The following is a 24,370-nucleotide window of genomic DNA, read 5'->3' on the forward strand; positions in this document are numbered from 1 at the left end:
GGCGGGGGAGCAGGGGCTTATCTGGCAGTGCGGACTCATATAATTCAGTTTAAAGATGAAAACCTAGGATCAGATTCTGGGATATAGGGCCCCAGGCAGAAAATATCAAGGCAGGAAATCCCACAATATCTGCTTTGAACTGAGGGCCCTTCTGCACAACCCTATATCCCAGAATATCAAGGCTGAAAATCTCACATTATCTGAGTGTGGTCTCAAAACAGATACTGTGAGATTTTCTGCCTTGATATTCTGGGGGGCTTTCCACACAGCCCCTATATCTCAGAATATCAAGGCAGAAAACGCTACATTATCCGCTTTGAACTGGGTTATCTGAGTCCACACTCAGATAATGTGGGATTTGTGGAAGGGCCCTATATCCCAGAATATCAAAGCAGATAATCCCACATTATGCTTTGAACTGGGTTATCTGAGTCCACACTCAGATAATGTAGCCTTTTCTGCCTTGATATTCTGGTATATATAGCAGCCAATAGTGAAAGGTCCAAGGCTGTGACATCTCTAGCCCATCCCCTGTTTGGGTATCAGCCAGCATGTCAAAGACTTAAATCAAGAAATAGTTTTCTAAGATCTACAGAGACACTTGCTGGAACACCTCAGCAAGCGAGAGTCCAAAAGTGGCAGGCTCAAATCCAGAACCTCAATCAATGGCTGATACCAAATGAGAGACTCCCCCTGGGCACACAGAAAACTGGGCGACTTAGAAGGCGCTGAATAGACTGTGCTCCGGCACCACGAGATGCAGAGCCAACCTTAAGAAATGGGGCTACAAAGTGGAAACCACGACATGCGAGTGTGGAGAAGAGCAAACCACAGACCATCTGCTGTGATGCAAGCTGAGCCCTTCTGCACAACCCTGCTACATGCACAATGGAGGACCTTCTTATAGTAACACCAGAGGCACTCCAAGTGGCCAGCTACTGGTTCAAAGGACATTTACTCAACTACCAAGCTTGCAAACTTTGTGTTTTGTTTGTTTGTTTGTTAAAAAATGCAGTACAACTGTTTGGTCTGCTCCTGACACGATAAATAAATAAATAGTTCAAAGCAGATACTGTATTGTGGGATTTTCTGCCTTGATATTCTGGGATATAGGGTTGTGTGGAAGGGCTCCCAGAATATCAAGACAGATATTGGTCTGTGTGGAAGGGCCCTCAGATAACTCAGTTCAAAGTATTTGTATTGTGGGATTTTCTGCCTTGATAGTCTGGGATATAGGGCTGTGTGGAAGGGCCCCCAGAATATCAAGACAGATATTGGTCTGTGTTGAAGGGCCCTCAGATAACTCAGTTCAAAGCAGATACTGTATTGTGGGATTTCCTGCCTTGATATTCTGGGGTATAGGGCTGTGTGGAAGGGTACTTAGTCCACATTACCATATATTCCAATCCAAAGCAGATAATGGGATATTGTGTGGAAGGGCCCCCAGAATATCAAGACAGATATTGGTCTGTGTGGAAGGACCCTCAGATAACTCAGTTCAAAGCAGATACTGTATTGAGGGATTTTCCACCTTGATATTCTGGGATATAGGGCTGTGTGGAAGGGTACTGAGTCCACAGTGCTCTATATTCCAGTCCAAAGCAGATAATGGGATATAGGGCTGTGTGGAAGGGCCCCCAGGCTATCAAGGCAGATATAGGTCTGTGTGGAAGGGCCCTCAGATAACTCAATTCAAAGCAGATACTGTATTGTGGGATTTCTGCCTTGATATTTTGGGATATAGGGCTGTGTGGAAGGGTACTTAGTCCACACTGCCATATATTCCAGTCCAAAGCAGATAATGTGGGATTTGATTCACCTGTGTGGAAGGGTCCAGTGTGAGTGGGATGTTTGCAACTGCCTCTGCATGTGCATTTCCTGAGGCTGATGTGTGGCCCTGTTGAAGCAAAGGAGTGTGGTTATACCAGGCATGGGCAAACTTTGGGTCCTCCAGGTGTTTTGGACTTCAACTCCCACCATTCCTAACAGCCTCAGGCCCATTCCTTTCCCCCCTCAGCGGCTGAGGGGGAAAAGAAATGGGCCTGAGGCTGTTAGGAATGGTGGGAGTTGAAGTCCAAAACACCTGGAGGACCCAAATTTGCCCATGCCTGGTTCTACCTTGAAGGCACTGTGGCTTGGGCCTAGGCCCACATCCGGGGTCTTTCTCTACTTCCTCCCCACACACAGATACAAAGACCCTCTTCCCTCAGATCTCACTGAGAAGGGACACACCCGAAAGGAAAGAAGGAAGGAAGGGCAAGGGGCGTTGTTTGTGTGTGTAGACACAGCCTGGTCCCTTCGTGTCCCCTCCTGGCTCGGGCCTTGCTTGAGAGAGAAGCCCCCCATTGCGGCCTTGTTGGCGGGATGGGGCCCTCCCTCTCAGGGATGCCAAGCAGGCGCTGCACCTGTCCTATCTTTCTCTCTCTCTCTGTCTTCCCTTCCTTGACTCACCAGACGGAGCCGTAGGCGCCGGAGCCCACCGGGGTGAGCTGCTGGTAGCGCAGGGGCACTTCCCACACCGTCTTGTTCAGCTCTTGCTTGTAGAAGCCGCCTCGCTCGGACATTTTCCGGGCCCGGAGCCCGAGGGGAAGGGAAGCCGCTCCGAGAGGGGAACCCGCACAGCTGGAAATGTAAGCGCGAGCCCGGCAGAGGAGGAGGAGGAGGAGGAGGAGGGGGAGGGGCCAAGGGAGGGGCCGGGGAGGAGAAAGGAGAGGGAGGATGAACTGGGAAAAGGAGAGGCTTCCTCTCTGGAGTTTCCTTCCCTATTGCCAAGCCTGGCTCAGCACTGCAAGACTGGTTTCAAGGCCGCGCCTCAGTCAGGGATTCATCCATTCATTCAGGGCGGCTTCTCCCTCTCATTCTGTCTTCAGCACCTCAGGGTTGTTTTGGACTACAGCTCCCAGCAGCCCCCTCGCAGAGCAAACAAACGGGGGCTGGTTGGGAACTGTAGGCCGAAGGCACCTGGGCAAACCCCCCAGCGGGAGGATGGATGCCAGGGGAACAAGTGCCACACTTTTGTGAAGTCCCCTTCGACACCCAAAGATCTCATCACAGATGTAATGCTTATTCCAGATGATATGGCTGTGGAGACTGAGCTCCTTTCCACACAGCCCTATATCCCAGAATATCAAGGCAAAAAACCCCACATTGGGTTGTTTTTCGGGCTATATGGGCATTTTCGAGAGGCATTCTCTCCTGACGTTTCGCCTGCATCTATGGCAAGTACTATCTCTGAGGGTGCTTGCCATAGATGCAGGCGAAACGTCAGGAGAGAATGCCTCTAGAACAGTGGTTCTCAACCTGTGGGTCCCCAGGTGTTTTGGCCTTACTTAGGCGATCCCTCGTTGGACGAGTAAGATGGTCTTCCATGATGGGTTTCCTTGTGGATTCGTAGGTGGCTGTGGAGCCCTATTCTTGACCCGCATCTTCTCCCACAGTGAGGGCATTGGTTTCCAGGTGGAAGACGGTCCCGGTCGGGGTTGGCTTGACGCACCTTCCTCCTGGCACATTTCTCTCTTTCACCCTCCACTCATGCCTCCTCGAATTCTGCAGCACTGCTGGTCACAGGTGACCTCCAGCTAGAGCGCTCAAGGGCCAGGGCTTCCCAGTTCTCAGTGTCTATGCCAGAGTTTTTAAGGTTGGCTTTGAGCCCATCTTTAAATCTCTTTTCCTGTCCACCAACGTTCCGTTTTCTGTTCTTGAGTTCAGAATAGAGCAACTGCTTTGGGAGACGGTGGTCAGGCATCCGGACAACGTGGCCGGCCCAGCAGAGTTGATGGCAGAGGACCATTGCTTCAATGCTGGTGGTCTTTGCTTCTTCCAGCATGCTGACGTTTGTCCGCTTGTCATCCCAAGAAATTTGCAGGATTTTCCGGAGGCAGCGCTGATGGAATCATTCCAGGAGTTGCATGTGACGTCTGTAGACAGTCCACGTTTCGCAGGTATATAGCAGGGTTGGGAGGACAATAGCTTTATAGACAAGCATCTTGGTATCCCTAAGGATGTCCCGGTCCTCCAACACTCTCTGCTTCATTCAGGAAAACGCTGCACTCGCAGAGCTCAAGCAGTGTTGTATTTCGGTGTCGATGTTGACTTTGGTGGAGAGGTGCAGAAATGATCAACATTTTCTAATGTTACACCATTAAGTTGTATCTCTGGCATTGGGGAAGGGATAGCTGGTGACTGCTAGAACAGCACTTTGGTTTTCTCGATGTTCAGTGACAGGCCGAGCTTCGTGTATGCTTCTGCGAAGGTGTTTTGGCCTACAACTCCCAGAAATCCCAGCCAGTTTACCAGCTGTTAGGATTTCTGGGAGTTGAAGGCCAAAACATCTGGGGACTCACAGGTTGAGAACCACTGCTCTAAAACATGGCCATATAGCTCAAAAAAACCTACAACAACCCAGTGATTCTGGCCATTAAAGCCTTTGACAATACAGAAAACCTCACATGATCTGAGTGTAAAGACTTTCTGTATATATTTCAACTTCAATATTAATGTATGATTTTATATAGGATTTGTGCTATATTAGAACAGTGAAGACAAATATCACTTAAGTAAAGTAAACATTAAATATTAAATAACCAGAAAAATAAAATAACTGCAGCCAGGAAATCAAGAGGCGCTTACTTCTTGGGAGGAGAGCAATGACCAATCTTGATAAAATAGTGAAGAATAGGTTTCCTATTTTAAATTGGGTTATATGAGTCCACACTGCCAGATAATCTGGGATAAACAGAAAACTGGGAACAGATCCTGGGATATAGGGCCGACCTGGAAGGGCCCAAAGGATTTACTCAGAGTCCTGACCAAGGATGGATTGGGTATTATCCCAGGGATGAAGCTGGCGGGGGGTGGGGTGGGGGGATGAAGATGATTCTCATCCAAATTAACTGCCATGGTAGTTAATGTGGCAGCAAACTGCATTAATTCTACAGCGTAGATGCACCCATAAACTCATGTGCCTCTTATAGTTCCTTTGATGTAAGAAATACAAGAATGGATGGTTTAGAGTGTTTTGTTTCTTGGACGGTATAGAAAATGGGTTTTCAGAAAGATAAGCAGTCAAGAGACGCTTACTTCTTGGGAGGAGAGCAGTGACCAATCTTGATAAAATAGTGAAGAGTAGAGACATCACACTGGCAACGAAGATCCGAAGATCCGCATAGTTAAAGCAATGGTATTCCCCGTAGTCACCTACGGATGTGAGAGCTGGACCATTGGGAAGGCTGAGCAAAGAAAGATAGATGCTTTTGAACTGTGGTGTTGGAGGAAAGTTCTGAGAGTGCCTTGGACAGCAAGATCCAACCAGTCCATACTTCAAGAAATAAAGCCCGACTGCTCATTGGAGGGAAGGGTAGTAGAGGCCAAGATGAAGAACTTTGGCCACAACATGAGAAGACTGGAAAGCTTGGAGAAGACAATTATGCTGGGGAAAATGGAAGGAAAAAGGAAGAGGGGCTGACCAAGGGCAAGATGGATGGATGGCATCCTTGAAGTGACTGGATTGACCTTGAAGGAGCTGGGGGTAGTGACAGCCGACAGGGAGCTCTGGCGTGGGTTGGTCCATGAGGTCATGAAGAGTCGAAATGACTGAACGAATGAACAATAAAGACTTTCTGTATACATTTCAGAGTTCAATATTAATGAGAATCATCTTCCTCCCGCCCTGCCAGCTTCATCCCTGGATCTGATCCCAGTTTTCTGTTTATCCCAGATTATCTGGCAGTGTGGACTCATATAATCCAATTTAAAGCAGAAAACCTGCAATCAGATCCTGGAATATAGGCCTGTTTAGAAGGGCCCTTTATACCTTTGGCATACTTGTAAGCATATAAGATATGACAGAAGCAAAACAATGTGCTGTGAGAACTGATGCACACACAGCTTTTGGGGTAAGGGTAAAACGCAAGTAGGTTAAAAGCCTGTACTAAGCACTTCTCAATCCTTGATGGAGTACACTGCAGTTATTTCTAAGAAATGAAAGTGAATATCCCAGTCACTTCAATTTTAGGGGCAATTTCCAGCATCAGGTGGCGAAACACTATGAGTAATTTTCTTGTCTGATTTTTCAAGGGATTTGGGAATGTCTGTCAGTATTTGAATGGTTGTCAGTCATAGCATAGTGCAGAACCATCGATAAAAGTGTACATATCCTGCAACTCACATTCCAAATTTTGGCACAGAAGAAACCTGCTTGACCTTATGCAACAGTGAGCGGTGAGCAGTAGCCCAAGCCTTAATCTGGATTTTTTTCTACTGGCTGCTCAAAAGTATCAGAATTGCTGTGGAACTCTCTCCCGATGGAGATCAGATCTGCCCCTTCCCTCCTGATTTTCAGAAAGCTAGTGGAATCCTGGCTCTGGGACAAAACATTCCCAGAATAATTTGGTTGAGTCCAGCAATAACCTAATAGTTATTGACCACATTTGCAGACTGAGTTGAACTTGATTCTATCTTGATGTATTTATTTTGTCTATATTTTAACTTATTATGATTTTATGATGTTTTTAGATGTATTTGTGCATTGAATTTCTGCTGTTAGACGATCTGAGTCCCTCCATGGAGGCAGAGAAGGGATATAAAAGTTTAAAATTTAAATATAAATAAATAAATAAATAAATAAATAAATATTGTGGGCTCTCTACCTTTCTGCATTGGCTAGTATATCTGTTTATACAGTTTCATCTAGAGGGGGTTAAAAAGCTTGCGCTCCAAATGAGTATGAATACCCCCTGAGCACATTTTAAAATTAATTTTGCTAGTATTTTCCACTGACTAGTTTTATAGCACTTAAGCAACATTTGGGACAAATGAGCTCAATACTGTTTTAATTAGTCTTCCAAACAAGACCATGTTTCACTCAGCAGAGTCCCACTAAAATAAAAATAAATGAGAGGAGCCAGTTTGATGCTCTAAAGGCAAAGATGTCAGTGAATTAGCAATAAATTATAAAGGACAGCAAAAATAGTTGGTGTTTATTCCTAACTGTGGAGTAAGGTATATGATTCAACATTCCCCTGGAATACCATTTCCACTGATAGTCGGGGGTATTTGAAACCATGGTTTTCATACAGATGCAATATGCATCGAATAGATACATATTTTGCATCTGAAAATACCTGTGAGGACAAGGTCCCTTAGTAAAAAAGGATTACATATTAGTTTTCATATTGTCTTAAGACAGGCAATTCTGGAAAACCTCAATAGTTCAGTATTCATATTGAAGGAGAAAATGGGATTTCCTGAAGCATAAGAACGTGGGATACTATTAAGCTCCCCTTGCATTGTGCTAGAATGTGTTCGATGATTTCTAGAAGATACTTTCAGTACTGGAAACACGGTAATGAGACCCTATAGCTCCCCACATGAATTGACTGTGCCCCATATAATATTTCCAAGAATTATTTTGCAGTATCTTCAGTTTCTGTCATAGATAATCCGACATGGAAATTACTTCCTGAATGTGTGTAATGTGAAAGCAGCTAGGATGAGAAATATGCATATGTAAAGGAGACATATATCTTTATTGTGATCTTTATCCTAAGAGGCTAATATTTATTCCATACATTGCCAGGGGAAAATTTGCTGTCGTCCAAAGACTCTGACAAAAATAGCTTGGATTTTAAGATAACTTAACTTTAGGAAATTTATCACCCACCAGTAACTCCTACAACCATCCAAATGTCACTCTATGAGTTCAGGGAGCCCTTCTGAATGATGCCAGATAAAGTACTGGGGGAAGGATATCCAAAATTAGAATGACCCCCACAGTTATGATCCATCTCTTAAAGTCAACGTCTCACCACAAAACTCTGGAAAGAACACAGGGCACTGGCTGGGGGAGGAGGGATACCTTACTTTAGAAGTCAAGCCTACAGCGTATGTTTTCCTAAGTGATGTTAACTGAAGGCACTGCGGCAGATATAATTTTGCATGAGGCAGGATGCATATGTCCTATTATTCAAGTCCAACAGTATACTGTTATTTCCACTCTACGAGATGAATTGTGAAATAAGACTTTAGATTGTAAGAAAATATGAAGGCCAGAATTCTATAAGTCTGAATTACAGTATATACGGTATATCAAATCAATTGTTCAATGCGTGTGGATCTGCTTGAGGACTCAGACCTCGGTGTTCTATTGTAGTGGTTAAGCTAGGACCACGGATAAGAGGATCCATTCCCGGCAAGCATATGCTAAACCAAATGGGCCAGGACAGAAAATCAGATCACTAGGTTGAAGACAAGCCACAGAGGGATGCAAGTACAAGCAAGATGCAGATGAAAGAAAGACATCTTATACAGTTTAACATCTATTCAGACTTCCTGCTCCCCCCCCCCCATTGGTTGAAAGTGGGGCTGTTCAGGATCCACACCCTGATTGGCTGGGAGCTCTACTGAAAAGGGAAGTCATAATTTTTTGCATATACATAAGCAATGGATCTGATGATTACCTGGCTTGGGAAATGGCCAAAGGGATTTGTTCAACATTCCTGTTCCCAAGGGATTATTTTGGGAAGATTATTTTGGGTGGTCTCTGGGCTACATCTTGCTACATTTTATAAGCACTGCTATACATTTTATATATGTAAGAAATAGATACAGTACACATAAAGATACAAGTCATATAGAAATTCAAGAAAAATAGATATAATGTATTGAAGGATTAGGAACAATAAAGTCTTTTGAGGGGTAAAGCTGCTGCTGGTCCATTCCTGGTCTCCCGGTGACTTAAACTTATATAAGTCTGGAAAGGGTTTTTTTTAAAAAAAGAAAAAAAATATTATGAAGCTCATGTTGAACAATACACCTTCCAGAGGTGGGGTTATTGTGGCTGGACAACACTGTAGGTGGATCAGTTCACTGGACCTCAGGACTATAAGAATGAGGGACAACACAAGGAAGGAAGAAGAGGTTGATATGTATTTTAAAAGTTTTACATTATATATTTGTATTTTAATTAACTATGTTGTGCCATGTTTCAGTCCATGAGGAGAAGCAGGTAAGAAATCATCATCATCATTATTTAGGGCTGAAGATGGGGGATTGATTTGGCCCTGGAGGTTTAGGGGGTTTAAGGACGACACTCATTTGGTATTGAATAATGCCAACACACAGGATCTCCAGAACAGAAGCAAGATCTCCATCTCAGTATCTCACCTGAACTATTATTAGATTTTGACCCGACATGAGGCGGTCAACAGTGTACAGCTGCTGAGGAATTTCTGCATTCTTAATCAACAGTGTTGATGACTGTTAAAATCAGAAGATGATTTATGTACAGTCTGGAGGCAGCTGGGATGAGGATGTACCCGTGGTTTTTGCTTCTTTCTTGTTTTACAGCCAAAGGTTAGTTGCTTCTAATTTGTAGCCTACATAGGGAGGTGCATATAAATTGGATAAGTAAATATGTTATTCTCTCAATCCTTCTTAGCAGCAATTTTTAGTGTCATAGTGCCAGATGGAGTCAAATGCTTTTTGGAAGTAAATGAAGCAAGGAAATATGACCCTGGTTTTTTGGTGGCTTTTCTGATGCTTAAAAAGAACACAAGCACGCATGCACATTTGTTTACAAACATGTACATTACAGAGAAGCAGTTGATGCCTTTCTTTTTATGGAGGGAACTCATTTTACTTTCATAAATAGTTGTGGACTGCTATAGATGCTGCTCAGCATGAGATAAAACTTTTCCCGAAAGACAACTTAGCAATGTTGCAATGCATGCAGTTATTATATTAGCATATTATATCTATTACAATTTCAGATTTCCCCATTATTGCTTCTGTGCCTAGATGCTTGATATACTGATTGGACGTGCTGTGACCAATAAATATAATTTATATATTTATTTCCCACTTATCTTCTAAAGTTAGGGTGAAAGGGAATGTAATTGAAATCTAATAAAAATCATAAAATTCAATAAATAATAAATACAAAATTATTAATTTAGCACAGTCATAAAAGTTTTTTGAATACATGGAAACATTAAATGGCTGGCATGTCAGTTTAGACCTAATTAGTTATTAAAGACCTTTTCATATATACAAGTTTTTCACTGCCATAGAAGGAGGCACAATCACTTGGGAAGAGCATTCTATCATACAAGCTCTATGATGAAATTAGATGGCATGATGCCCCAGTACAGTAGTTAGCTAAATAGTATTGCTTGATATTCATGTTATTTACATGTTGGGAGATCCAAAGGTATTCTTTGATTAATTGTTCTTCTTGGGTTGTCTGAACAGCTATGTCATTACGATTCTCATTTTAGAAATGCTGATTTTGTAATTAGTAGCATCCCAAGCTTTATCTAATTTTTATTATGCTGTCTTACATCCCAACCTTCTTAGATAGGAAATAAATAAATTATATGTACAGGTTTCAGCATGTTTTGATGATTCCTATATTTTAATTTAATTTGGATCAAACAAAGTGCTGAACTATTGATTGTATTAGGCTAGATGAGGACTAATAAATTCATTTCACACAAGATGGTGGTACATTTGGTATCTGGGATAATAGTATGGTTTGTCATGACTCAGTTGTGCCCCTCTTCAGACATCATGTTGGGAGCATGAGGACAACCTGTTGATTTGGCCTTTTTTTATTTTGGAGGCCCATGTGACTCATGTAACATAAAGAATCATTCAACAATTTATTTTGAGATACCAGCTGTGATTTGTTTTTGCTAGACAATGAAAGCTTTACATCAGGTTTGCCCAACCTGTGGCCCATGGGCTGCATGCAACCCAGAACAGTTATGAATGTGGTCCAACACAAAGTTGCACACTTACTTAAACATTATGAGGGTTTTCTTTTGAGATCTCTTAGTAACTCAATTGCACAGCTCTTGAGCACAAACTTTGTGCTCAAGAACAGAACGAAAACAGCAGAACGGAACAAAATAATCAGAATATTTTATGTCCACAAATATCACAATATTTTGTATTATAATTGCAAACAGTTTGGCCAGAAGAACTGAAAAACTTAAATTTCACTAATAAAATAAAGAGCAAGAGGATTCTGTTGCAATGTCATGTAAAATGAACTGTGAAAAGGAATTCAAGTATGTATTCTGTCCTAGACATAGTGCCACCATGCACCATATGCTCTTGTTTTTGTTTGGCTTCAGTTTTATGGCAGTGTGTGGCTCAAGACAATTCTTTCAATGTGGCCCAGCGAAACCAAAAGATTGGATATCCCTGTCTTACATGTTTATCCAGATATTGCTAACAGCCAGAATTGATTACTACAATGTATTATATTTGGGGCTGCTCTTGAATATTAGAAACTGCAGAAAATGGTGGCAAAATTATTCATTTATAATATCAAAGGGAATATTTTTCAGCAATATTAGACAGAGAGGAAAAAAAGACAACTCAGATGACTTCTAGTTTGTTTCTGCTCATTAATCAAGAGTCCAGTTTTGTCCTATAAAGCCCAATCAGCCCAGGACTTGCATCCTATATGTCTCCATCTCTCTAAGATGAGATTGGTGGAAAACAAATAAAAGGACTTAGCGATGGCAATCCACCTAAATATAATGAAACATTTTAGGCCTTTAAGGCCTTGTTGATAATTGCCCCAAAATGTTTCAAATAATAAGGCAGATACCAGCCTTTTAAAATTAATACATATATTAACGAATTTCCATCAATGTACAAGTACTTCCGTTTTATAAAGGAAACAAATCCACACTAACTACCTAAAGGGAGTTGTCTATCTCTGTACCCTTAATGTACTAAACAGCATGTAATGTAGTGCAGAAGTAGCACTGCTTTGCTATTGGATGTAGGTCACATCTACACATAAACACACAGAGTAAACAATATCTATTTGCACTGGCAATTTTGTTATCGTCATGGGGGCTGCGTAGTTGCTAGGACATAGATGGTTTATCATGATTCTTGATTTCATAATTAGTGACTGCATCAGAAAAAGCACAAAGTGAACTGAATTCATGATACTATTGAAATAAACAAAGCCTAATGTCTGTCATGAAGGCAAGATACTAACCTGTCCTTGCTTGTCAAATGTCTTTTTAACATCTTCTCAGGCCTGAAGTCCACTTATATTGTTGCCATCTGAGAAGTAGCTCAGTGATTACGAGGTAGTTGTTTCTCAGATACACTGTCCTACTTTTAGTGTGATAAGGATTCAAAGGACAACACTTATATCTGACCTAAATGTTTTGTCCATGATTCAGTCCCTCCTCCCTACTGCTGATAGACTGATACCTACAGCTGTCTTAAAATGAGACAGATCCCTACTAATTGGATGTGATAACATTGTGGTCTCTTGCTGCACTATGAGGTTAAGTCTCATATAAATTCTGCGGTGGCTACTTACTATAGAGCAGGATGTCTGTCTTCTATCTGTCAGAGGAGAGGCCTTGGCAATATAGCTCATGGATATGTCAGTTTTCACTCCTGTGACAAGTCACACTACACCATTGGTGGGGAAGCAGTTTGCATTTATGTTTCTTTTGCTTGGAATTTGTCCTTTAAAAGGTGTTTCAAAGTAAACTGCTATTCCTGGTGGTCTCCAAGGATAGTTATTTACTTATCGGGGGAACATTTTCCCATAATTTTTTTAAAGCATGGCTTAAGGGATTCTTCTGAAAGGGGGGTGTCCAAGAAATCCTGCAGGCTACAACAAGTTCTGGGAGAGGGGCAGACCCGTAGCCAGGATTTCGATTCGGGGGGGGGGGGCTGAGTTTTTTTCAGGGGGGGCTTCGGGGAGGTGCGTTTCAGGGGGGGCTGAGTCTGAGTGAAAGAGGGTTTAGCCTAGTAAACCTTTTGTATCATTACCCGAATACCCCCATGCATATGGGATATATTGAGTATGGTGATCAGATCATGATATGAATAAACATAACAGTTTAAATAATGCACCAGTAAGGCCTTTTCGCGAACCACCATGAGAATTTCGGGGGGGGGGGGGGGGCTGAAGCCCCTCAAGCCCCCCCCCCCCCCCCCGGCTACATGCCTGGAGAGGGGCATTTGTAGTCTGTGGTAAACATTATTCATACCTGTATTCTAATCCAAGCCTTGTTTAAATAGAGAACAGGGACCTTGAAGTTGGCCATGAAGAATTAACATCTGATCAGCAGACAAAGCACCTTCCTCTCTGTTCACAGTTTATCCCACTATGCTTGTATTTTAATGACTATTCCACTTTCTAACACTGTATCTAGTAATTAGCACATGCTAGTGTTATACAAATTTAGGGCCTCCTGTTTGATTGTGCATTTCTTTTTTCTTTGGCATAAGTTTGCCACTTGACTGCAAACACTACTACATAACTACATCTAAACATGTTTTTAGCGCTCAGTTGGAGACAGGGGAACCAGAACATGCCAGTTGTTGGTCCACAGCAAACGTTTTCATTTGTAGACTCAGTGTTTCGAGGTAGGATTGTGCTAACCCCGACAATTTATAATAAGTTGACATATTTGGGTAGAGTATGATTAGTCTGTAGTGTTGTGATTGGAACACTCTCAAGGCTCTGTGCTGAAAGAAATGAATTATTTTAACCAGCATTCCTCTTACCCATATAAACTGTATATTTTGCACATACCACGTTTGCACAGTTTATCCTTTCTCTTTAGCTAGAGGGAGATTTGGCAGTTTCTGAAGCTACTTCAGCTGCCTCTCTGTTTCAAAGGTTTCTGGTATTCCTCAAACACTTTGATCCTTGTTATTCGTATTCTTGGGACTAAAAATATGCTTCCTAAACAATAAATGTGGAATTGGCACCAACTCCTGGGCTCATATCATATAATCACATAATATATAAAGCCACCCAGCACAGTCCTTTGAATCTGGAATGAGCAATTCCAGATGTCTATGTTTTAGAAACTTCATCCAGCTTTGCAGCCTCTCCATAGGCAGTCCTGCCCATCCTTCCCAGGCATGAAATATCCCTTCTTTCAAAATGTTTTAGAATGATCAGAAATAATTACATAAGTTGTTCTTTTATAGTGATGATGTGTTGAGTGCTAAAGTGAGCAGTTCACTGCTTTCTCATGTACAGTGTGTGGGATAGAATATGGTGAATGGTAACCAAATCCGATATTCAGACTGAAATGGAGCTGTTGTATAAATTGGATTTGCCTCAGCGTTGACACACAATGTATGGGTCTGTTTCATATTCGTCCTAACCAATGAGATTCTAACCTATGTGCATGAGGGACAGCAGGGCAACCATGCTAAATTTGAATGCCAGCAGTATCAAGGTTGGTTTACAAGTAAGGGCCAAAATGAGCATTGTAGAAACTGAAACTCTAAAAATAATTCCCTCCTAGAATCGATTGACTGATTTTAATGTTTATTGAATGTTTGCTGTATATATGTTGTGCTCTACCCATAGTCCCCTTCAGGGTGAAAAGGGCAAAATATAAATGCTTTAAATTAAAAAAAAATAGAATTCCCATATTGGCTGACATTTTTCTTTGGATGCCTAATCTGTATTTCTAAATATTCAGCTGAAGTTTCAAGTCACTGCCATGTTAGAAATTTGGAGTCAGAAGGAAATTTTCATTGGAGAGCAGAATTCCTATTCTGGAAGGGAACTATCTCTGTAGCTGCAACCCAGAAGAGTGGAGGTGGTTTTGCCTATTGGCTTGCACTCAATATGACCTTCAGGCCATATTGAGTGGGGGATCATTGTATTTAGTGAGGCTTATGTTCCTGAAAGCTTCAAGATGTCAGCATCTCTCATGGGCAAGAGAATTCAGAAAGATGATTCAAAACACCAATATGGCCAGGAAGGAGGGATTTAGTAACAAGTACACCCTGTCATAAATGAGAGACATGCCTTGCCCTGAGCTATTGTTAACGGACTACATTTCACAGGCATTCACACTTGGCTAATTCTTTGCTATATTATTCAGTTGTGGCCAACTTGTGCTGTCTCAAATGCCTGAAAGCATACTCTGCTATAAACACCACCAGCAGATTTTGTAAACACATTGAAACTGGCATGTTTGTCAATCCTTTCGAATAACTGGAGCAATATTTATGCCTTTCTAGAAAACAGAATTTGGGAAGGTTTAATATGTAAGCCTGGGCAACAGGACAATTTATCTAGTATAATGACAAGCTTGGCAAATTGTGACAATCGCTAACTGATAACTATACAATCTGCCTACTTTTACAGAATTTGCAATATGGACAAAACATAAGGTAAATAAGGAACGACAATGCACATCCATATAAATGTCCCTATTTGTTTGCCAAACAGTGCACAAAGGACTGTCTTAGCAGCAAAACTCTTTCCTTCAGCAGATTTGGTCTGTGAAGAGCTGTCAAATACTTGATTTACCTAAATATGCATCCTCATTTTATTCCAGGACTCACCAAAGCTCAGCTTCAGAATGTGTCTTCAGGGAGAAAGAGTTGAATACATTGGAGCTGGCATTTCCACTAAATTAAGTTCATCTAGAAGAAGTAACTACACCCATTTTAGAGGTTCATCTTAAAATATAGAGCAAATTATCTTGAATAATGCAGAGGTATAAAAAGATCGAGTTGGTATCCAGCTGTTTCTGTAGAGCTGAATATGATTCAAGAGTATCTGGTCTGAGTCTCAACTCTAGCATGAAATCATTAGGTGGCCCTCGTGGAGCATGCCCCCTAAACAGAGAGCCAGCATCTTGAGCCTCAAGTGCTATGCGAAGATTATTACAAACATAAAACAGTCAGTATAGTGAGGTCATTTTGAATGGGACAACGACATGTGAGGAGGGAAAACTTAATGCTTCACGTTCCCTCTCACATCACAACCATGGCAAAGATTTTTCCTCTCCCCAATGTTGTAATGAAAATAAGCTAGTCCAACCATTAGACAGAGCAAGATATGTATCTCAACCATTCGCTGAGAGGTAGCAACAAGATGCTGTAAGAGAGAACTGTGTGCCACACTGTATGTCCAACACCTCAGAACTGAGACATCTGCCTTCAAATACAGTGGAAAATGCTGTTCCATCAAAATGTTGAAGAAAGAAGATTCATTGCCAGACCAACCAGCTTTCGTGCACTAAATAGGAAAAGTGCACAATTGAGTTTGTGGTGTGAATCTACTCTGTATTTCATTCTAAGAGCTATCCAAAGTACTGAAACCTATCTCCTGAATAGGTCTGGAGCATGTTAGAGAGATCATTTAAAGTTTAGACTAAAATCCAAAGTAGATCTTTTGTTCCAATGACACGGAATCCACCAGTTGCCTGCTCTTAAGCAATGCCAGGTCAGTGAAAAATAAGACTCATATAATGTATTATCTCCTCCCAAACCCCTCAGGCATTCCAGAAGGATACCATGGTGAATGGTATCGAAAGCTGCCGAGAGGTCCAGAAGCACCAACAGAGACCCTCACTCTTTGTTAGTATTAAAATGTAGATCATCCACTAAGATGACCATAGCAGTCTCAACTTTGTATCCTGCTCTGAAGCCGATTTGAAATGGTTTAAGGAAGTGTGTGTCGTCCAAGACTACCTTAAGTTGGAGGGTAACTACCTTCTCAATCATTTTGCCCCCAAGAAAGAAAATGTTAGAGAGTGATCTGTAAATGTTAAAGTCCAGGGGATCCAGGGAAGGCTTTTTCAGCAGTAGCCCAACTCTGTTTTCAAGCCTCCATGACCAACGTGACCAATGGTAATGATGATGGAAAGGAGCAAGCTAGAAAAGGTTGTTTCAGAGCATAGATGAATGCAGAATAATTACAAAGATCTCTCATAAAGTACTGCTTATCATAAACCAGAGAGTCTGCTATCTCAGTTTGGATCAAGGTGATAGAAATAAACTTCTCAACACTTTGCTTAATATGTTGAGAAAGTTGCCCTGGGTAGCCTGTATTTTAAAATCACTTGAATTCTGAAGACAGACCACTTGAGTTATATTGAATTATTGCATTGCTAGATGAGGCCATTTAACTTTCACCAAAACAGGAATTGCATTAACAACAACAACAAAAAGAACAAAAAAAAAACCAAAACCACACACGAAACACACAGGCTTCTCAGAACTGTGTCAAAGTTGCTTGTCTCGGTGCACAAAGTTGAAATAGGTGCAACATGTAAAATAGCTACCATAATATAAGTAGAAATTTACAATGTCCTTTGTGCCTGTTTGGTTGTTGTCCAAGTGTTAACTGTTGTTGTGGGACTTCAAGTTCCTTTCCTGTTCTTTTGTCTTATGGTTCTTTACTTTTAAACTGGGAATATATTGGACAAACAGAAGAGGGATGGGAATTTTCTAACCCCCCAGAGTAGCTGCACTGCTGCACTACAACTCTCATCAGTCCCTGTGAATTTGCAATCCAAAAACATCCAAAGGGTCGAGAGTCCCCATTTTCAAAACAGAGATATCCGTAGAGAAATCGTTGTCATGGAAAGATGTTCAGCAATAGCTTTTGAAGATGACCATAGAAGGAATACTAATCTCTCTTATAGATGCAATTCTGCTGGCAGCATATCCTGAGCAAATCTGCGTAATCGTTGTTTGTTTTATAAATGCCTATTATCTGCTATTTTAATTACCGTCACTTCATTACTTTGCCTTTTATATTTGTCAAGGGGAGATTAAACAATCTGCTCCTTGTTTTGTTGCATAAAATTGTCATCTGAGGCCTAACGTGCTAAGAGTAGTTTTTAACCTGTTCCACTTTCTCTCATGTTCTTTTAACAAGATATTTGACACAAACAGGCCTGTATCATGCAGTCCACAGCCAACCTCTGCTGGTTTCCAAAGAGGCAGCAACAGTGTTTGTCAGGGGATCGGAGGCAGTGCCAGGAAGTGGTAGAAAGATGCCAGATCAGACCAGACTTTTGCAGAAGTCAGCAAATGTACCCCACCCTCTTTTAACCCAACTTCCTTCTTCTTTGAGGGGAGAAACAGGTCACCAAATCTCAAATGAGACAGGAGAGATTGTGTTCTGTCACTTTCCCTGAACCATTTCGAATCTAGAAAATTATCTTATAGAAAAAGTTTTGACAACCAAGACAGATATGAATACAGGAAAACAGATAAAGAGCTGGTGGGCTGGGGGAGTGGAAAGCACGCTTGGAAAATACAAAACGGCTTTCCCTCCACTCCTCTTCATTGCCTTCTGGCTCCCTTGAGTTCTGGGATCCTATTACTGATGATTTATTTATATGAAAAGTGTATTAGTTGCCCTTCAGCAAATTGCTCTCTGGGTGACGTACAATAAAACAAATGAAATCCAAAAATCCATATAGAACAAATAAAAAACCCAGCATGATAAAACTATCCGTGCAAACAAAGACTAAAATAGAAGAGGCATCAATCACAGAGAGAACTAAATATCAGAGTTTGAAAACTTTTCTAACCCAGCACAATAGCAAAAATACACAAAGCATGGGAAAGTCTGTGAGAAGAAAAGAAATCTATTTTCCTAATATTGAAAGAATTACAAAGTAGGAGCCAGGCTGACCTCTCTGGAGATGTTCCATAACTGGGAGGGGGATATTCTCAGATGGTGATACCTTCATATTCAAGAGCGAATGTTCTTGGGTGGTGACCTCACCTCTCATGTGGAAATACATGAAAACAGACAAATCCTTTAGTTCAGCCTTCCCCTAATCTGATATCCTTCCATCATCCTCAGCTGTGAAGCGTCAAGTTGGTCAAACTTGGAGAGAGCCAGCTAACCACAGGTTATGAAATATGTGTTAAATAGATAGCTGTTCAGCAATAGAATATCCTGCCTCACAGGGTGGTGGGGTTGTTAGGGGTGCTTTGTGTGTTTCTGCATGGCAGGGGGTTGGAATGAATAGCCCTTGCAGTCTCTTCCAACTCTATGATTCTAGGTAGAAGTAGTGTTAGATAGACCTCATCAGTAAGGGATAGTTTAGGAAGATGGGAAGTGGGGGGGGGGGGGGTATCTAAATAGAGTTTGGGTGAGATGAGAATGTTGAAGGAGTGGACTCAACTTTCAAGGATTTGCAGCAGAATTCCTGCATCCTGCTTTAAATCAGATGAAAGAAGAAATGGGATCTGGGACTTCATTAGACGGACGAGGGGAAAGTGGAGAGAACTATCTTACCCTGTTCCCTACCATTTCCCTGTCTTCTGGAATGGCTAGACATCCCATGCCCTTTCTGCACCTTTCCCTGTCTTCTTTCTGCTTTCCCTAACTCCTGAAGATGTTTCCATGCGCTTAACAAACTAAGTGCCATGGAGTCCCACTGGAAGTGCCCTTACGTCATGTGATGACCTTAGTGGGACTTCTGTAGAGCTCCATTTCCTAAGCACATGGAAACAGAATCCAAAGACCATCTTCAGGAATCCAGCTAGATCTGGTCAAGTCCAGTGTCCACACTTTTAATGCATCTGATGAGGTTGCAACCATGTGACCAACATTTGTACAGGGAGCTGCTTGTGGCTAATGACACAGCAACAGTAGTGGCCCAAATATGCCCTTGGCTTGGCTAGCCACCCAAATACCCAAAGAACTCCTGGAATGCTCCCAGGTCATATCAGTAAACATCTGGAGCAGTTACCCCAGAATATGTGGATACATATAGATCCAGCTGAGGTCCGGGAAAAGTGTTCATTTTTTGAAATGTATGTGTTTGTATACGGTGTGGGGAACTAGCATAAGTCTAGATAGATTTTTTTGTCCTTATTGTTATTATAAATCTACTGTTTTTATTTTCTACATATTGTCTCTTTCTCCCAGTTTGGGACCAATGGCAAATGTCTCTAAGAACCCTTCTAGAGAGAAGACCACATAATAGAATGGAACATTTGTACTTGAACTTGATGGGCAAAACCCAGAAATGGCAAAATTTGTCAAGAACATACTCTTGAATGCTCCAAAGATGACAATTGGGACATGTGCAGCCTTTCAACATGACAATGTGGTCAAGAAGCAACAAAGTATTAATGTGAAAGAATATACAAGGTAGGAGAGGCTGCAGCAATTTGTTTAGCCGGAACCTGCAAGAAAGGGCAAGGTTTTTTTTTTTATCTTTTTCTTCTCATCCTACTGCACTTTGAACTCAGTATGCAGCAATTGAAGTACAGTGAGAAGAAAGGGGTATAATGACGAGAGGAAAAATAAAACTGGGACATTTTTAAAAACAGCTGAAAAGTGGGGGAACAGTTGAAGAGTATGAAATAATAGCTGGGTCCTCCACCACCTACTCAGAGGCAAGGGAAGTGATTCAGTTATTGTACAGGATCCATCTAAAAGTCAAAGATCACTGCTCAATGCTTCATTACAATATAAGAACAAACATTGAGTTCAAAGAGCTCTATTACATACTGCTGTTTCTCTCTCTTTTTTTAAAAAAAAATCCTTTCTTTCCCATGCCATTTTCTTGTCAACTATCTATCCCTTGTTCTGTCCCTGAAGATTTTTAGTAGCAAAGAATAACAGTTGACAGGAAAATAATGTCTGGGAAATAACTTTTGGCAGATATATGGCAAGGGGAGATATGGATTGAAACATCCTTTCCCTATGCTGTGCTATCTAACTAGATCTGTTGGGGGGACAGCATAACCAGCATGTAGGAAGAGAGTAGTAGATGGATGTAATGTAATGAGTACAGATCCAGTTTGAGTCTACCCTATCCAGTAATCCGAAATACTCCAAAGCTCAAAGCATTTTGCCATCAGCTTTCCACTTTTACCTTTGGGGAGTAGTCACATATCGAATGCCCACTGAGGGATTTTTTTGGTGTGTTTTTCCAAGGTGCCCTGATGGGAAAAAGAGAACAGGTGAAAGTGAGATGGTGGTTTCCACTTTGGGCAATGGTAGAGTAGGCTTTCCCTGAGTTGGCTCAGCAAGAGCTGGACCTATGACTAACCCCGCTTTCCACCATCTCCTACTCACTTTGTAAATGCAAATATAGGTATTCCAAAATAATAATAATAAAAAAGGTTCTAAGCATCTTGGATGAAGGATGCCCAGCTTCTCTAGAGAATAACATTATATCCTGTGAATGTTAAATGTCCTTTAACAATAGTGACATTCCACAGATATATAAACCCCACCTGCCCAGTTTCCAACAGACCTCACAACCTCTTAGGATGCCTGCCATAGATGTGGGTGAAACGTCAGGAGAGAATGCTTCTGGAAAATGGCCATAAAGCCTGGAAAACTTACAGCAACCCAATATAATACATTTTCTGTTACAGACCTTTTCTTGACTACTCCCACCTCCCCATTTCCTCAATGGCACACCAAATTTCCATGTAACTAAATTGGGTGATAGTACTTTCCATGTGCAGAGTGTTTTCCACTTAGATAGGGAGAAAATAGTTGTAACAACTGGTTTAATATAAGGAAAGAGTACTTCTGAGCTCATTTAAAACTCCCCATCCTGGATACAGAAAGCTTTTTAACTAGGCCTGGATAATTTCTTTTACATATTGTTGAAGGATTTCATGACTGGAATCACTGGGCTGTTGTAAGTTTTTTGGGCTGTATGGCCATGTTCCAGAAGCTTTCTCTCCTGATGTTTCACCTGCATCTGTGGCAGGCATCCTCAGAGGTTGTGAGGTCTGTTGGAAACTAGGAAAATGGGATTTATATATTTGCGAAATGTCCAGGGTGGGAGAAAGAACTCTTCTCTGTTGGAGGTAGGTGTGAATGTTTCAGTTGGCCACCTTGATTAGCATTTAATGGCCTAGCAGTTTTCAAGGTGTGGCTTCTTACTGCCTGCAGGAATCCTTTGTTGAGCGATGATTAGCTGTCCTTGATTGTTTCTTGTCTGAATTTACCGTTTTTGAATGTTGTTCTTTATTTACTGTTGTGATTTTTAAAAACTTACAACAACCCAATTTCTTTTACAAACTTTCCCTAACTTCCTCTTTTGGCAACATGTCAGAACAGTGAAAATAACTTTGAGCGAGTCCGGTGTGGGATAAAATCTGCATTAGCAGCACATCTTGCATTTGGACATTTAGCTTATGCTCTGCCTGATTTAAAATTGATGTAAATGAAAACATTGCACACAACTTTACCAACATAAATTACTCCGTTAAAAGTTAATCTGTCCCGCTTTACATTGCTTATTCCATGGGACTAGCACAAATCAGTCTTGTCAGCTCTTGAACCTAATGGTAATCTTGTGCACTGGGCTGAAGAAACTTCCCCTGAAATCTAATCAGCTGTGTCAAATAAAAACTAAGCATGTTGCTTGCATTCACCTGTAGTTTGCCTCTTGCCTCATGCATAACTCAAAGATTGTGGGCTGCAATCCTATATCTGGTTTGTCTGCATATATCCAGTGGGAATAGACAAAGTTTAAACTATTTACATGCACAGGATTCAACTTTCTATCCTAAATAATTTTTAGGTATCATTCATTTATTCTTAGATTGGACAAGAGAGTGTATATAGTTCCTGATTAGAGAGAGACTCTTCCACCATTTCATTATGTACTTTGTTGTAGTGGAAGGTGGAGTTAAAATGCCTGATGATATCAGATTTGGGGAAATACTAAGTAGAGGCCAAGGCTTACAGATGCTAAAGAGAAACACACACACACACATCATGTGTGAGGTTTCATGAAGCAAGAGCTGCTAAAAGCACAATTTTAAAATCCACCGAGTAAGAAAAATTGGGAATGTCTGAAAAAGCAAATGTCACTGCAAAGGAAATTCAACCTGCAGGTGAAAATAAAAAGGATCCAGCATAAAGAATGAAAAGAAGGGAAAATTGCCAAGGAAGAATACATAGTTCAAGCTTGCAGGAATAGTATATGATAAGCCAACCTTCAAAATGAGCTGAGACTAACTAGGCAAGCAAAGAGCAACAAAGAGTTTTTCAAACATGTTTGAAGCAAAAGAACGACAAAGGAAACAATTAGACTGGTGCTCAGCAAAAATGGCAAAATGTTAACAGATCACAATGAAAGGGCAAGACTGTTCAATATTTATTTTGTTTCAGTTCTTTCTCAAAAAACTAGAGTGTGTGTTTTCATGTATTAGCAGAGACCTTGGCAAAGAATTCTGGTGACAAATAAAGAATGATAAAGAGTTTGACAGGGATCACCTAGAGCCCTTCCATGCAGCCATTTAACGCAGAATATCAAGGCAGATAACCCACAATATCTGCTTTGAACTGGGTTATCTGAGTCTACATTGCCATATAATCCAGTTCAATGTGGATTTTATACAGCTGTGTGGAAGGGGCCCTAGTTAGCCTAAATGAGTCCAAATCGCCAGGGCTAAGTGAACTAAGTAAGCTGCCCTGAGTCCCTCTTTGGAGATCGAGAATAGGACAGGATACAAATGTTCTAAATAAATAAACTGCATCCCAGAGTACAAAAGGAATTTTCTGACACAATTGTAGAACCATTGGCATCATTTCTGAGAAATCTTGCAAAACAGGTGAGGCACTAGAGGACTGGAGATGAGCAAATGATGCCTGCCATAGATGTGGGCGAAACGTCAGGAGCGAACACTTCTGGAACATGGGCATACCGCCCGAACAACTCACAGCAACCCATTGTCCCTTTCTTTAAAAAAATACAGGAAACTACAGGCTAGGAAAGAGAAGTGCTAGGACAAATATTAGAATGGATTATACCCATCTTTTGATAGTATCCAATGACAATGCAATTGTTAGTAGGACCCAGTGTGGGTTTATCAAGAAACACCTATGAGATGGATCCATACTTGGTTGGAAAACCATACCCAAAGAGTTGGCATTAGCAACAATGCTTCAAAATGGAAGGGGGTCTCAAGAGTCGTAGGGTGCTATCCTGGAAGCAACACTTTTGAATATATGTATCAACTATTTAGATGACAGGGTGGAGGGAATGCTAATCAGATTTTCAGATTATACAAAACTGTGAGAGGCAGAAAACATATAGGAACAGAATGAAAAAGATAAATTAGATAATGTGTAGAATGAAATTCAACAGAAAAAAGTAGAAACATCTGCATTTAGGCCACAAAAGCACAGGTATAGGATGAAGATGCAGTACTACACACAAAAAGGACCTTAGTGGCGTTGATCACAAGATGAACATGAGTCAGCTGTAGCAAAAACGGAAACACTCCTAGCCTCCATTAACAGAACCATAGTTTCTAGGTCACGGGAAGTAGTCCACTATATTCTGCACTTGCCAGACCTCATCTGGAAAAGTGTTTTCACTTCTGGGTACCTCATTTTAAGAAAGATGTAGACAAGCTGAAAGGCAATGAGGATGATAAATACGAGGTATGGAGAATAAATATAGCAAGAGAGGTTAAAGGATCTGGGCATGCTCACCTTGGTGATGAGAAGACTGAGGAAGCAACATGACTATGCTTTGTAATTCAGAGGCTGCCACAAAGAGGAGAGTGCAATCTTGTTCTGTGCTGCTTTTGAGGACACAACTAGGTCTAACTT

General features: G+C 41.3%; 1 protein-coding gene and 1 long non-coding RNA gene across 3 annotated transcripts in view; one reads left to right on the top strand and one right to left on the bottom strand.

The window, feature by feature from the left end:
• The window catches only part of MAPK11 (mitogen-activated protein kinase 11), a 53,166-nt gene extending 50,566 nt beyond the window's left edge, over nt 1-2,600 (bottom strand). Inside the window, exon 1 of one of the 2 annotated variants that reach the window (XM_060777774.2) lies at nt 2,452-2,600. In XM_060777774.2, the coding sequence (XP_060633757.1) occupies nt 2,452-2,564 (113 nt within the window). In that variant the 5' untranslated portion in view covers nt 2,565-2,600. The remainder of the gene's footprint in view (nt 1-2,451) is intronic. The other variant, XM_060777776.2, reaches the window with a different exon arrangement.
• The window catches only part of LOC132776294 (uncharacterized), a 31,651-nt gene continuing 9,821 nt past the window's right edge, over nt 2,541-24,370 (top strand). Inside the window, exon 1 of the long non-coding RNA XR_009631604.2 lies at nt 2,541-2,630. This is a non-coding gene — a long non-coding RNA (uncharacterized lncRNA). The remainder of the gene's footprint in view (nt 2,631-24,370) is intronic.

The sequence above is a fragment of the Anolis sagrei genome, chromosome 5, assembly GCF_037176765.1.
Source record: "Anolis sagrei isolate rAnoSag1 chromosome 5, rAnoSag1.mat, whole genome shotgun sequence".
NCBI classification, from domain to species: domain Eukaryota; kingdom Metazoa; phylum Chordata; class Lepidosauria; order Squamata; family Dactyloidae; genus Anolis; species Anolis sagrei.